Source organism: Brachyhypopomus gauderio, unplaced genomic scaffold (genome assembly GCF_052324685.1).
Source record: "Brachyhypopomus gauderio isolate BG-103 unplaced genomic scaffold, BGAUD_0.2 sc247, whole genome shotgun sequence".
NCBI classification, from domain to species: Eukaryota; Metazoa; Chordata; class Actinopteri; order Gymnotiformes; family Hypopomidae; genus Brachyhypopomus; species Brachyhypopomus gauderio.
In genome coordinates, this window is record NW_027507068.1 from 88,314 (window position 1) to 104,699 (window position 16,386).

The window sequence follows — 16,386 nt, forward strand, 5'->3', positions numbered from 1 at the left end:
AGATGGCATGCTTGTGGTTTCTGTATGTCTATCAGGGTGTCTGCACATTTTTAAATCTCAAATTCAATGACTTTTAAGACCTTTTTAATACCTCTCACAAAAAATAAATAATACCAGGGTTGCCAACTTTTCAAGATCGCTTGGAGTGAGATTTGAACCTGGAGGGGGTGGCGAGTGTAAATTGTTGGGGGGGGTGGCGACCGTAAGTTGTTGACGGGGGTGCACGACCTCGCGAAGCGACAGCACGCGGGGAGCTCGCGCAGGGCCGCACAGTAATTGCCACCGCGATTACGTCATTGTCAGTACGCGGAACCTCATGTATAAACCAAGCTTGATGCGGCTAAGGGATTACGGCACATGCAGCGCCGTGCGCAGTGCCCTAGTGCCTGTACATTTACATTGTAATGGTCCAATGAAGGTCATTTAAAAACCAGGACATTTCCTCACTTTTTTTTTTTCCAAAACCGGGACAAGACGTGAAATACGTCCCGGGAAATACGGACGTTTGGTCGCCCTACACAGTAGACAAATCATTTTTGGCACTTACAGCTAAACTGCAAGATACATCGCGCCTCATACGAATCACTGGAAGGTTTCAGCTAGCCACAATATTTTTCATCCTCCAGCCACTTCACTGAATGGACATTTACCCATGTCTGCATCGGAGCCTTGTATTGTTGTTCCCGCCGCAGGCCTCAAATAAGAAAAGCAGCTTGCTGGCAGCTAAAGCATCGTCTGATGTTTCCACCTGTTAGGTGACGTACTACTGCCATTAGGCGGAGTATACGGCCGTTGCGGAAATGATAATTATTGTGGGATATAGATTGGTAAAATAAAACAGAAAAACTGAGCAACACACTTATTTAATGTCTCCCCCCCTAAAATTCCAGACATTTTAAGACATTTTTAGACCTTGAATATGTAAAACTAAATTTAAGACATTTTAAGACTTTTTAAGGACCCGCGGGTACCCTGGTCTATGTCTATTGTATGTATGTCTGTCTATATCTGTTTGAGTATGACTATTGACATGTTTCCTTTCTCTTTTTCAGATATTTCACCATGGAAGCCTGTCTTCTCTGCTATAAAGGCTTCGCCAATTTAAGCCAGCACCTCAGATTAAGTCATAATGTTAGAAATATCATGGAGCGGTCCCTCTTGCTCAAACTAGTGTCAGGGAGGGTAGATATTAGAAAAGAAAAATGCTGCCTACCAGGCTGTGGTCAGTCCACATCTAGATTGGACAGACACCTGAAGTCACACAGGGAGCCGTCAAGCACCCGTAGAGCAGTCATTATACAGGAGGTCAAAAGAAATGTCGTGCTCAGACAAGTTGCCCTCGTGTCCGATTTAGACCTGAGGGAGAAAGAGGAGGAAGTGACCAGACTGGGTCATGTGGCAGAGGATGCCCCATGCTCTGAGGAGGAGGAGGAGGAGGAGGAGGCGGCGGCGGGGGCAGAATGCTCCAACTGCAACACTAAAAAAAACAGAAATCAAAAACCTGAAAGATGTTGGCTGTAACAACAGAGCTCCAGCTGCTGAGGCGCAAAAAACCACCTTTTGCACAGGCGCCTCAAAAAGAAGTCTGTGCAGGCACACAGAGGGTTAAAGAGGGTTAGGGTGACGGCCCAAACCAAGCATAGTGTAAGCTGTCATAGAGCATTTAAAGTTAACGTGACTGCTCTGGTGTGTATAAAGTATAATGTATTTTTCTTACAATCTGAACCTTAAGAAAAAGCAGCTGTGCAGGAGGCAGAGGCAGGGGCGGAGCAAGAGCAGGAGCTGGAGCAGCCTGCCCCCCCAAGAACCTCAATTTCCTGATCATGTGCCTCAGCTCAGTAAGTGCATTCAGGTGTGCTTTGGCTGAATTTTTTAAAGTACGTTTCCTTTGGTGGAAAATAAGTAATTCCTCATATCTCTTACGCTTTTAGATGAACTGCTGGAAGACTACCAGCACCACCAAGAGGGGTCTGACCCTTCATACAGACTACAAAATAATGTCAAGAGTAAGATATATCGCATAAAGCGGTTTATTGCTTACATGGCTGTGGGCCACAGCCACCTCCAGGAGTTCACCTTCTTGGACAACGTCACAAGGATTAGTGAGTATGGGACTATTCTTTACTCTAAAATTTTGTTTTAATGTTTAGATGTTTTGTGACTCATATGTACGTTTTCATGTTTTGCAGATGGGTCAAAAGCCTAATGGGGAGAAGGTGGTGGCTAGCACACTATAGCCCATAAATTGGGCTACATTTTTAATACTTATAAGACACGCCACCCCCCACCTGCCGCCTGAAGCCCGTTTCCCTGATCAATATAACTAGGGAAATAAAGGGCATCATAAAAAACAAAGGCGATCCGTGGTAATACATGAAATTTAAGTAAAGGAGTGCAAAGATGGACACGCCATCTCCAAAGAGACGCTCCTGCAGTGTCGGGTAAAAGCCAAGCAGCAGATCCCTGAAATATTGAGTGAGTCCTGCATCATACCTCACTTTAATAACATTTTTTCTGCTGCACTTTACATCAGTCGATGTGTCTCATTCTTGTGTTTTTATTTGTCAACACAGAGACCCTGGAGACCAAGCGATCTATAAAGCTTCAACGGTCATTTTACGGGTATGTAACGGCTTACCTGTCGTCTATATACGGCCACCGGACTGGGGTCTACCAGAACCTGCAGGTGGAGGAAGTGATGAGAGCCAAACACAGTCCAGAGTTGGACGTGTACCTCATCAATGTGAGCGCACGTTCAGTTCATAACATTGTGTTTTATACATACAGCATGGCAAAATGTGTCATTTCTTGTGTGTTTTGTCCTTTTGTCTTTCTAAACAGGTGGAGTCTCATAAAACAAATGAGACCTTTGGTGTGGCCCAGCTCCTCCTCACTGGGGAGGAGTACGGATGGCTTCGGGCTTATGTGCAAATTAGAAAAGGGCTGACTGGGGGCAAAATATCTAAATTTCTATTCTCTATTTCAACCCCAAATACATGGAGCAAATGAAGCTCCCAGGCAAACCCAAGTTCACAGATTTAAGAAGCTCCATTGCCACCCATGTAAGTGTTTTTTTATAACAGAGGTGACTTGTCACTAACAATTATGTATTTTCCCAGTGGTCTGATTTTGTTTCCCTTCACAGGCAAGAAACGAACTGGACCCTAAACAAAGGGAAATGATGTCACACTTTATGTGCCACAATACGGCCACCGCAAATAAGTTTTACGCCCTCAATTTAAATCCAGCCTGGTCAAACCTCCTCAGAGCTACCAGAAGCCCCAGCTTCTACAAACAAGAGAAAGAACAAAAGAAAACACCTGCGACCTTCTAAAAGACTTGCGCTGGAGTCATCCGAGGAAGAAATGGAAGTTCCTTTTCAAGAAAGTGGTACTTCCTTTGAAGAGATATGCACTCTTCACACACACACACACACACACACACACACACACACACACACACAGTAAAATGTGCATGTATGTATTTGTGTTTTTTTCAGGACATTGAGGAGGATGAGGAGCAGGGGGACAAAGAAAAGAGCACATCACAATGTAAGACTTACAAGCTCACCAAGGCTTGTTTTGAGCAGACTTTCGCCACTCAAATTGAGAAAAGCATCCCCCAAAAGAATTGGAATACTTCATATGATTAATCAAAGGGACAAAAATGTAAGAACCCACAAAGCTGTTAAACGGTTATATAAAAAAGTGTTAATGTAGTGTTAAGTAGTATTTGAACTTGTTCATGTTTGTTTGTTTTAGCTTTTTAATGATAGTGTTGTGTTTATAGAGTTCAATTTTTCTAGTGTATATATATTTAAATTAGTGCTGTCAATTACAGGTGCCGCGATTAAAAGTACTCACCAGGATTTAGCTCAAGCTTGCTAGATTTTCTAATTAGCAATCCAGGTAAAATTAGTGGAATCAACACAATCCAGGAAGCCTGAGCAAAATCCTGGTGAGGACTTTTAATTGCAGCACCTGGAATTGACAGCACTAATTTAAATTGTTCTTGTTTCTACCGTCTTATCATATCCATAGTGTTCTATTTTGCTAGTATGTATACATTTAAATTGTTCTTGTTATTTTAATTTTGCATATTCAGTGTTTGTTCAACATATTTTAATCATGCTTTTTCATAATTCCATTTGTATTTTAAATTTTTAATAAGATATTTTGTTTCACAATATGTTATATGTTGTTCCTTCTCCTTAAACCTTAATTTAAACCTCCTTTAGTTAAACCTCTTTAATTAAACATAAAATAAAACAAAATCAAATCACAAAACATCCCACTTGCAATCTATTTGACTGATTGCAATAGATTGGAAGTGGGACGTAGGAAAATAAATATAATTAATAATATTATATAATATAATAATAATAAATATATTTTATGCTATGTAACCTTTAGTGTCACGCACCGTTATTATAATAAACTTAGGACTACGCCACCGTCAACTAGAGGAAAACCAATCAGTAACGTTTCACCCGCGCTATATTACTGCTGGCGAAAATAAAATTGTTAAAACTGCAGAGGCTGAGATGCAAATCATTTATTGTGTCAGAATGGCGGATTTAGGAGACTAAATCCCCTGTGGATTTTTTATGGTAGTGGACCCAAACGCCTTGTCCATGCAGTAAGCAATATTACAAGCGTGAGAAACCAAAACCAAGTCGCGCTGAATATTCAGAGAAGATGACGAGGGAGAACTGAAAGTAATCGCGGAAATACTCAATGTGTGTAACAGGAGAGAACAGAAAGCAATCACGGCAATAACTGACGTGGAAGACACAGGAGAACAGAAATAGTCACGGAATGAAAACCAAAACCAAACAGATAGGAAGAAAGACAGCAGGAGGAAAACTTGAGAGAGGCCAGGGAGCGGCGCAGGAGGTAAGTACTCGAAGTGACAGTATAACAAACAAAAAATCTTAAACAAGAAAGAGGCCGGGTGGCGAGACACCTTGTAGAGACAACAGAGAAAAGGGCTGAAGGTTGGCCATCCTTATAAACCCAGGACAACAGGTGCAGGCCATCACCGCTGATTAGCCTGAGGTCTGGCTCTTGGGCTCCTCCTGGTGGCGACTGGAGGACCCGCCCTGGGGCCAGCCCTGACAGAGCCCCCCCTCTAGGCCCGAGACATTTACATTTACGGCATTTAGCAGACGCTCTTATCCAGAGCGACTTACAAACTGCTTTGCTTCTGATCACAGAATACATCCTAGGAAATAGTACAGATAGGCCAGAATTCAAGACACCATTGAGTCAGACTACTACTAAACTACAGGAGTCAGTATCATTACCTAGTGGAGTGGTTCCCAAACTTTTTCTGCCGTGACCCCCTTTAGTAGATAAGAATATTTTTATTCTCCACTGCCACCTATCGTTTCGGAGAACACTGCAGTGAAGCTCGCGCAAGTAAACGCTTCGTGCAGGGTCGCGCGATGTGGGCGGAGTCACGCGCTACGGTCACTCGCGAAAGTATAAACCAGGCTTTACTTCCAAGCTCCGCGCCCAACCTAGGGGGCGCGCCCCCCACTTTGGGAACCACTGACCTAGTGTTTGCAAGTTAGGCATTTGCCAAGAAGCACAAATAACCATAAACAGATTGTTTGCAGAGACCCCGCAAACAATCTCCTTGCCTTGTTTGAATAAGACAAAGGAAGATTCCCAGGCTTCTACCATAAGTAGCAATTAAAAATAAATGTTAGTACTCCGTGTCAGTCACATCCAGTCTACTGTTGCTCCTCTCCTGATCAGAACACCAATCATACACATCTGTTATTATTCTTAACCAATTGTGTTAAGACATGTTCTTTATTCTGTATTTAACTACATGCATTATCATTACACTGGAACTCTTTCCTGACACCTGGCCAGCACTGGATCACTGAGGGTAGAACAAAATTCTAATCCTGTTTATGAACCCTTATGAACAGTCTAGAGATGATTCCATTAAGACATGGGGGTCTAAGCTTTGTTATGTTAAACCGAATACAGGGGACAACCCCAAAACTTGGTTGTTTTGCTGTGGTGCATAACTAACCCTAACCACGAGTTCAGGTGGTTCACCTCTTTCCTTGAATTGTCCAAGAATTTAAAAGGAGGTGGATCACGTTTTCTGTAACTTGGCTAGAGTACAGGTGGCTCCTGACACTTCAAGTTTGGGATGGACAAGAATGGGATATGGAGGCAGTTATGATTTTATAATAATTTATAAAATTTAATATATAATTTATATAAGCTTCTGCACGTCGATGGTGGGGCAGGGGTAGAGTCTTGGACCCCCACCCCAAAGTTGCTCCATCGGGTTAGGGTTTATATTTTTAAAAAGTCTTACACTAGTTTTTCACTATTGTCAAAGTGGTATGAATGGGTTTCAATGGGCGGGGCTCCTTGACTATTGCGCCCCCTGGTGGAGCTCCAACTCGGGGGTATATCTAGGGCCCTGGGGGGGGGGGGGGGGGTAGGATGACGAGGGTTTGCTCTGCGGGGGTATGGTGCACCCCCTTGGGGCAGGGGTAGAGTCTGGGACCCCCACCCTAAAGTATCCATCTCAGGTTAGGGTCCATATTATCAAGGGGTTTTACACTAGTGTCAAAGTGGTATCAATAAGATTCAATTACTTTTATATTAGTCTGGTTAGTAAAATATTCTTTTTCAGGATATGGCACCTACACAAAGTGCGTGTCCGATATGTGCAGTTATTTACTGCAACTTATCACAGCACCTCCGGGTGTGTCACAAGGTGACAAATAAAGATGAAATGACGCTACTGCTGCAGCTCTCCAGTGGGAGGTAAGTGAATAATTAGCATGTTAGCATGTTATTAGTGTGTTATTAGCATGTTAGTATTGTATTAGCATGTTAGTGGGTTAGCAAGGTATTAGCATGCTAGCATATTGTTAGCATATTAGCATGTTGTTAGCATGTTACCATGTTAGCAATTAGCATGTAACTAATGTAATTAGCATGCAATAAACATGCATTGAGCTAATAATGCTTATGTAATTAGCATGTTTTGCATCTTTTTGTGTAAAATTTTTTGCAGAGTGAAAGGCATTTTCGATTGCAAGGTGCCGGACTGCAACTCCTCACACATCAAGCGCTTGGATAAGCACTACAATAAAATGCACCAGGATGTGTTGGTATGTTTAAAACCATCTGTTGTGTAGGACTGCATATTAGCTTATTAATATACGCATATTGCAATTTTTTCCCTTGTGTTTATTTTTTAGATTGGGGACCTTGCCAAATTTACAAAGTTGTCGAAGGAGGAGTACATTTTAAGAAGCCTGGCCTCATTAAGGGCGAATGTTCCTAGGCCCCCGCTTGTTTCAACGCTGGATGGGGGTTACAGCCCACTTCCAGCATATTTATTACAAGGGTCTTTCACTGACATGTCCAGTGAATTGGACGAGGCCCCGGTCCCTTTTGAGCCAGAGCACATCGGTGAACCAGAGGCATGCTCCACCCCAGTTGCTGCGACATCCGTCCCTGGGCCCTCCACCTCTGTTGCTGTACACTCCACGGCAGACCCTGCGCCTTCCACCTCAGTGCCTAGGCCCTCATCCACCACCAAATGTGATGCTCGCTCATCCTGTAAGTTATCAAATCTGGAGGTACAAAGGTTAAAGAAGGCACTTGCGGAAGCTAGCCCCGGAGAAAAGTGTCAGAGGCCAAGCTGCAGGGCAAACTTTGAAAGGTTGGTGGACCTGGAGAAAGCCTTCAGGAATACACAGTCCCCCATACGGTCCAAACACAGCCTCAGCTCTCCGATTTCGAAAGAAATCCACCCTAACATCAGTAAGTAGTGTCATAAAGGTTGAGAGTTTGACCAAATTTTTTATGTATGATTCACTAATTATGCTTAATATGTCTTCCCTAGGGCGCATTGTTAAGGAATTTACAATTGTAAATTCTGGTGCAAACCTGGAGGGGCGAAAAAAGGAGAACGCCATCTCGGCGGAAAATCACATTTTCCGTTTTGTCAACTTTAGTATGCGTGACATGCCAGAAAAGAAGGGGACATTCTCTTTCTTGCGAAACGGGGATAATTTTGGAGTAAGTAACGCATGTCATAGTGAAAGTTAACATGCATACGAATGAGCAAATGTCTGCATATTAATAAGCTAATATCTGCATACTAATGAGGTGATATCAGCATACTAATGAGCGAATACCCGCATATTGATGCGGCAATATCCGCATATTAATAAGCTAATATCCGCATACTAATGAGGAAATATCCGCATACTAAATAACTAATACCCGCATATTAATGGACTAATGCATAACAATGAGGAATTTTGCAAATATAACAAATTTGTTGTATTTGCAGATACATGACTCACCTGAAGGGGAAGGGGCTGGCGGTCACCACTGTCAGAAATATCTTCCTTACCCTTCGCAAGTTCATTAAATATTTACATTGCCTTCCTATAATGGATGCAAGGATTACAAAAAATGACATAGCTTGGTTGAACTTAGAAGTAAGCAAGCGACTCACAGGCCTGAAAAAAGAAGTAACAGTTCACCGACAAAAAGTGAAGAAACGCCTCAGCAGTAAGTGTAGAATAGCTCCATTAATGATGTGCATATTAATGAGGTGGTCTATGCATATTCATGCGTTGATATGCGCATATTAATGAGCCAGTGCATAATGTGTTTCAGAAAACAAAATCAGCAAAGAAGAAATCAGGTCCTTTCGAAAAAATGCCAGGAAGCTGATTCCTCTAAAACTGGGTAAGTCATTTGTTTGTGCATGCTAATGTATTTTGCTAATGTAACAATAATGCTAACGTTATGAATTTTGTGTCAATTTAGACCGTCTTGAGAAATACCCGAATACCATGACAGCGGCCCAATTCATAGGCCTGCTATCAGGTTATCTTATCCTGAGTTAGGGGTAGGGTTCATATCATGAAAGTGGCATTTTTCCATAGACATATGATGAAGATGCCTGATATTATATACATGTCCCTGACCCTAACCTTTTCCCATAGGTTTTAGCATGGACGTGTCCATAATATATTATCAAAGTGTCTTGAATTAGGGGGCAGTGTTGAGCAATTTTCTTGGACGTTTTGCTAATATGCCTTAGTTTTTTCCTGATGCCAACTGTATGATACGATTATGTTTTTTCCCTAGGGTTAGGGTTAGGGTCACGCTTAAGTTTGCGTGACCAGACAAATATACCTGGATGAATCGGTTCATTACCCTCGCGAAGGATTTGCCTGGGGGTGGATCACCGTTCTTCTTCAACAGGAATGGAGGGCAGTGCAAAAAAACTATTAGTCCATTTCAGGATGGAGTGGACACGCTTGGGTTTTGGAGGATGCCAGTTTTAAGGCTTTCAGGACAGCAATGGTGTGCCACGTAAGTATTATCCATATGTAATTACCATGGTATGAATATGTAATGAGGATGTTACGCCTATGTAATGAGCATATTATGCATATGTAATTTGCATGTTTTTCCCATTTTCAGATCAAAAACATGCCTCCTGAACAAAAAAGAAAAATACAACGTGCCATGTGCCACTCAGATGTGGTGAGCTCTAAATTCTACGTGCCTCTTAGCACAGTGGCAGAGGCTGTTGAGATAAGAGAGCTCCAGTCACAAGCCCTAGAAGAGAGCCCAGCAATGGGCGAGAGGCCAGAGCCTGCCAGGGAGAGCCCATCATCCTCCAGTCAGGTTGTGGCCAAAAAACGGTCAGCAAAGAGAAAAATTCGGTTCATTGACAGTAGTGAGGAGGAGGAGGATAAAATACAGGAATATAATCCAAGAAACTACTCTCCCAAATCTATAAACTTTTCACATCATGACACCATTTCACTACCAATAGACAAATGGACTTCAGACCTTTAGGCTCAAACCTTTAAAATATCATCAAATTCTAACATACAGCTAATTCAATATAAAATATTACACAGAACACACATCACTATCGAGAAAATGCATCGGATGGGCTTCACTGACTCCAACACTTGTACACACTGCCCCATGGTAACAGACAATCATCTTCACGCATTCTGGAACTGCCCCCCCTCTGTTTTGGTCGGAGGTCTTGGGAGAGCTGTCCAAGATCCTCCGCATCCCAATTTCTCCCACCTTAGCTCTGCTTGGTGACCTTTCCTCTCTACCAATGCCTAAACATCTGCAAACATTCATCCTCATTTCTATAACAGTGGCTAAAAAGATTATTTTACTTAACTGGAAAGACAGAACATTATCAATAATATAGTGCTGCATCAAGGCACCTCAGTGGGAAGTCTGTGGGAAGGAAAAAGTGTGGCAGAAAACGCTGCACGAGAGGAGGTGAGCGGACCCTGAGGAACATTGTGGAGAAGGGCAGATTCCAGACCTTGGGGGACTGCGGAAGCAGTGGACTGAGTCTGGAGTAGAAACATCCAGAGCCACCGTGCACAGGCGTGTGCAGGAAATGGGCTACAGGTGCCGCATTCTCCAGGTCAAGCCACTTTTGAACCAGAAACAGCGCCAGAATCGCCTGGCCTGGGCTACAGAGAAGCAGAACTGCAAATTTTGCATGTCATTTGGAAATCAAGGTGCCAGAGTCTGGAGGAAGACTGGGGAGAAGGAAATGCCAAAATGCCTGAAGTCCAGTGTCAAGTACCCACAGTCAGTGATGGTCTGGGGTGCCATGTCAGCTGCTGGTGTTGATCCACTGTTTTATCAAGGGCAGGGTCAATGCAGCTAGCTATGAGGAGATTTTGGAGCGCTTCATGCTTCCTTCTGCTGAAAAGCTTTATGAAGATGAAGATTTCATTTTTCAGCACGACCTGGCACATGCTCCCAGTGCCAAAACTATTGGTAAATGGTTAACTGACCATGGTATTACTGTGCTCAATTGGCCTGCCAACTCTCCTGACCTGAACCCCATAAAGAATCTGTGGGATATTGTGAAGAGAAAGCGGAGAGATGCAAGACCCAACACTCTAGATGAGCTTAAAGCCGCTATCTAAGCATCCTGGGTCTCCATAACACCTCAGCAGTGCCACAGGCTGATTGCCTCCATGCCACGCCGCATTGACGCAGTCATTTCTGCAAAAGGATTCCCAAACAAGTATTGAGTGCATAACTGAACATAATTATTTGAAGGTTGACTTTTTTGTATTAAAAACACTTTTCTTTTATTAGTCGGATGAAATTTGCTAATTTTTTTTGGTTGGGATTTTTGTTTTTTTTTTTACTTTTTTGCCAAAATCATCAATATTAAACCAATAAAAGGCTTGAACTACTTCAGTTGTGTGTAATGAATCTAAAACATAAGTCTAATATTTATCAGTACATTACATAAAATAATGAACTATCACAATATGCTAATTTTTTTTTAGAAGGACCTGTATAATATTTATAATATTTCTGAGATTATTTTGTGGCATTTCCTGTCTATGTAGCAGTGCAAATTAATATATGTAAATATAATATATATAAATATAATATATATATATATATATTTCATAAAAGCCAAATCGCAGAAATAACATACATACAATGGCTATATTTGATTGTCTAAATATCTAGATACGGATAGAATATATATATCATTTGTACTGATCGATTTTGTTTTTTACCTAATTTTAGATTACACTTGGACAGTATAAAAACTTCTAAATTTTAACCCAGAGACTGACTGACTATTCAACCATTCATACATCTATTCATCCATCAGATATAAAGATATGGAAGTACAAGAGTATCGGTATGCGTGTCATTAGCACATTTTGTCATTAGTGTATTTATTACTGGGTGGTGTGTGTGTGTGTAAAAGTATTGCAGCAGCGGTTTTATTACCCGTGTTATATCTGTAAATCGTGCATATGCTCACACTAACATGATGTGCAAGTATGTTACATTACAAAAATATAGGTACACAGATTGACTGGTTTGTAGCGAGGTGGATTCAAAATTTGTTTACTCTGCAGCACGATTCTGTGAATTTGCCATCGCACTACACGTACCGCAAATGCATTGCAGCAGCACGTACGCCTACTACAAATACGTTTATTCTTTAGCGCGAAGATTAATTTCAAATCTTTAACGTGACTCAATCCAAAGGATTCATTCCTATTCAGCATAAGAATAATTACCTTCACGCTATAAAGAAAGATAGATTCATGGGTTGTAACTTTTGAATTGCTTCTTGAAGCTGTGTCAAAAGTGCTATACAGATTGTCACGGTGACAGCTCCGGACCCTTCCCTGTGGGCGTGCTGCTATGTTGTTTGCGTGTTATGTCCATGTTTGTTCTTCCGTGGGCGTGGGTCATCTGTGAGCGTGTTCGTGATATCACCTGTACCTTGTCTCGAGGTCACGTGGGTCTGTGTAAATTACCTATTTAATGTGCGTTTGCGCAGTGTCTTGTGCTCGTCTTTGTCTAAAGTTCATGCCTGTGTAAGCTTCCGCGTCAGCGTGCTTGCACCGTCTGTGCTGGGCTTTGTTTTTGTGTATTAAACGTTTTATGTGCATCGCAAGACGCTCGTCGTGTCTCCTCCTTCCTCCCGCATGCCAGCGTCACAGATGAGCTGGCCAAGCTGGTTTTCCTTGGAAAGGACAGTGGGGGTCAGCGCTTCAAAGTAAGCATAAAATACGTATGAAACACATATAAAATGGGCTAGTCATTGTCTGGTTTGCCTTGCAAAAATCCTCATACTTTTTGCCATATTATTGCTTGACCTGCTGCCTCAGTGCTCATACTATTTTATTATTTACAACATTCCTTGTTAATTGTTAGAATTAGTACCTATTATATATTTTTATACATTTTGGGATTTTGTCATGTAAAAAATCATAAAATCTATATTTTTTCCGCCGATCAAACTCCGCAGACAACCGGTGAAAAAGTGAAGACCCCCAAATTATTTTTCCCCATTAATATCTTATAAAAACCCATGAAAGAGTGAATTCGCAAAAGCTGAAGCGCGAAGTGGCACGGGATCACTGTAACAATACAAAAAATAAAGTATGAACTAACCTACAACAGAGTGCAAAATAAATATTAAATTAAGAGCAACATTAAGATAATAACTACATTCAGAAGAAAATATCAACTTAATTGTGGATTCAAAAAGAAAATGTGAGTGAGTGACCGTGCAAACTTGAATCACGTCCTTAGCAACAGTTTTCTGGGTGACAGTACGTTGAACGAATCAGAATGAACGAGAGCCCTCAGTTCAGTGAACGAATCACTGAGCATGCGCTGTTCCCTCGCAATGGATGTCTTCGCGGGTGATTCAGTGATTCATGGACCACACAGCAGTTCCTCAGCCAGCCTGCACGGTCGCTGCTGAGCTCAACTACTGAACTGAAAAAGGAACAAGCAGCTGAGGAAGTGATTCAATTCAGTTTGTTCACTCAAATGATTCCTTCATTTGAAGAATTGTTCACGAATGACACAACACTACTCAGAGTGCTATTAAGTTAGGTAGGGGGAGTGCCTTTGGTAGAAGCTTTGCTGTCTGCTTAACTTTGGCAAAGATGAGGTGGCAGTCTGCCATAGGTGTGCAACCCCATGATTGCCAAAGCAGTAGAAGCTTGGTATCCTCCTGAAAATTGTACGGAAGCTCTCCACTGTCTTGGACTTCAACCCAAGGCCACCCGGGGAGTTGCGTAATGCACGTGACATCCTTGGCCCTTGGTGTCAATCACCTGGCAACGGGTGGTTGGGGCACAGGCTCTGGAGGCCCTATTCGGGGTTTCTATGACCTAGCTCCAGTAGCATGCTGGAGTATGCCCTCCTCATTTGGGGGCCCACAAGCTGCCTGGAAACCTGGCGGTGTTAACAGATGGCATGCTTGTGGTTTCTGTATGTCTATCAGGGTGTCTGCACATTTTTAAATCTCAAATTCAATGACTTTTAAGACCTTTTTAATACCTCTCACAAAAAATAAATAATACCAGGGTTGCCAACTTTTCAAGATCGCTTGGAGTGAGATTTGAACCTGGAGGGGGTGGCGAGTGTAAATTGTTGGGGGGGGTGGCGACCGTAAGTTGTTGACGGGGGTGCACGACCTCGCGAAGCGACAGCACGCGGGGAGCTCGCGCAGGGCCGCACAGTAATTGCCACCGCGATTACGTCATTGTCAGTACGCGGAACCTCATGTATAAACCAAGCTTGATGCGGCTAAGGGATTACGGCACATGCAGCGCCGTGCGCAGTGCCCTAGTGCCTGTACATTTACATTGTAATGGTCCAATGAAGGTCATTTAAAAACCAGGACATTTCCTCACTTTTTTTTTTTCCAAAACCGGGACAAGACGTGAAATACGTCCCGGGAAATACGGACGTTTGGTCGCCCTACACAGTAGACAAATCATTTTTGGCACTTACAGCTAAACTGCAAGATACATCGCGCCTCATACGAATCACTGGAAGGTTTCAGCTAGCCACAATATTTTTCATCCTCCAGCCACTTCACTGAATGGACATTTACCCATGTCTGCATCGGAGCCTTGTATTGTTGTTCCCGCCGCAGGCCTCAAATAAGAAAAGCAGCTTGCTGGCAGCTAAAGCATCGTCTGATGTTTCCACCTGTTAGGTGACGTACTACTGCCATTAGGCGGAGTATACGGCCGTTGCGGAAATGATAATTATTGTGGGATATAGATTGGTAAAATAAAACAGAAAAACTGAGCAACACACTTATTTAATGTCTCCCCCCCTAAAATTCCAGACATTTTAAGACATTTTTAGACCTTGAATATGTAAAACTAAATTTAAGACATTTTAAGACTTTTTAAGGACCCGCGGGTACCCTGGTCTATGTCTATTGTATGTATGTCTGTCTATATCTGTTTGAGTATGACTATTGACATGTTTCCTTTCTCTTTTTCAGATATTTCACCATGGAAGCCTGTCTTCTCTGCTATAAAGGCTTCGCCAATTTAAGCCAGCACCTCAGATTAAGTCATAATGTTAGAAATATCATGGAGCGGTCCCTCTTGCTCAAACTAGTGTCAGGGAGGGTAGATATTAGAAAAGAAAAATGCTGCCTACCAGGCTGTGGTCAGTCCACATCTAGATTGGACAGACACCTGAAGTCACACAGGGAGCCGTCAAGCACCCGTAGAGCAGTCATTATACAGGAGGTCAAAAGAAATGTCGTGCTCAGACAAGTTGCCCTCGTGTCCGATTTAGACCTGAGGGAGAAAGAGGAGGAAGTGACCAGACTGGGTCATGTGGCAGAGGATGCCCCATGCTCTGAGGAGGAGGAGGAGGAGGAGGAGGCGGCGGCGGGGGCAGAATGCTCCAACTGCAACACTAAAAAAAACAGAAATCAAAAACCTGAAAGATGTTGGCTGTAACAACAGAGCTCCAGCTGCTGAGGCGCAAAAAACCACCTTTTGCACAGGCGCCTCAAAAAGAAGTCTGTGCAGGCACACAGAGGGTTAAAGAGGGTTAGGGTGACGGCCCAAACCAAGCATAGTGTAAGCTGTCATAGAGCATTTAAAGTTAACGTGACTGCTCTGGTGTGTATAAAGTATAATGTATTTTTCTTACAATCTGAACCTTAAGAAAAAGCAGCTGTGCAGGAGGCAGAGGCAGGGGCGGAGCAAGAGCAGGAGCTGGAGCAGCCTGCCCCCCCAAGAACCTCAATTTCCTGATCATGTGCCTCAGCTCAGTAAGTGCATTCAGGTGTGCTTTGGCTGAATTTTTTAAAGTACGTTTCCTTTGGTGGAAAATAAGTAATTCCTCATATCTCTTACGCTTTTAGATGAACTGCTGGAAGACTACCAGCACCACCAAGAGGGGTCTGACCCTTCATACAGACTACAAAATAATGTCAAGAGTAAGATATATCGCATAAAGCGGTTTATTGCTTACATGGCTGTGGGCCACAGCCACCTCCAGGAGTTCACCTTCTTGGACAACGTCACAAGGATTAGTGAGTATGGGACTATTCTTTACTCTAAAATTTTGTTTTAATGTTTAGATGTTTTGTGACTCATATGTACGTTTTCATGTTTTGCAGATGGGTCAAAAGCCTAATGGGGAGAAGGTGGTGGCTAGCACACTATAGCCCATAAATTGGGCTACATTTTTAATACTTATAAGACACGCCACCCCCCACCTGCCGCCTGAAGCCCGTTTCCCTGATCAATATAACTAGGGAAATAAAGGGCATCATAAAAAACAAAGGCGATCCGTGGTAATACATGAAATTTAAGTAAAGGAGTGCAAAGATGGACACGCCATCTCCAAAGAGACGCTCCTGCAGTGTCGGGTAAAAGCCAAGCAGCAGATCCCTGAAATATTGAGTGAGTCCTGCATCATACCTCACTTTAATAACATTTTTTCTGCTGCACTTTACATCAGTCGATGTGTCTCATTCTTGTGTTTTTATTTGTCAACACAGAGACCC

At 42.6% G+C, this 16,386-nt stretch overlaps 1 protein-coding gene across 4 annotated transcripts; it reads left to right on the plus strand.

Annotated features, from left to right (window-relative positions):
• The first annotated feature begins 2,579 nt into the window (after positions 1-2,579).
• Positions 2,580-8,567, plus strand: LOC143504264 (uncharacterized). 4 transcript variants are annotated; one of them, XM_076995778.1, is made up of 10 exons: positions 2,580-2,743; positions 2,842-3,062; positions 3,146-3,390; positions 3,500-3,668; positions 4,750-4,895; positions 6,667-6,800; positions 7,054-7,150; positions 7,241-7,808; positions 7,891-8,066; positions 8,344-8,567. In XM_076995778.1, the coding sequence occupies exons 5-10, from the start codon at positions 4,818-4,820 to the stop codon at positions 8,422-8,424; spliced, it is 1,134 nt and encodes a 377-aa protein (XP_076851893.1). In that variant the 5' UTR covers positions 2,580-2,743; positions 2,842-3,062; positions 3,146-3,390; positions 3,500-3,668; positions 4,750-4,817; the 3' UTR covers positions 8,425-8,567. The 4 variants fall into 4 exon arrangements, with proteins under 4 accessions (XP_076851893.1, XP_076851894.1, XP_076851895.1 ...); XM_076995779.1 differs by having other exon boundaries at positions 2,842-3,390; XM_076995780.1 differs by lacking the exons at positions 2,580-2,743; positions 2,842-3,062; positions 3,146-3,390 and having other exon boundaries at positions 3,442-3,668.
• The last annotated feature ends 7,819 nt before the right edge of the window (positions 8,568-16,386 follow it).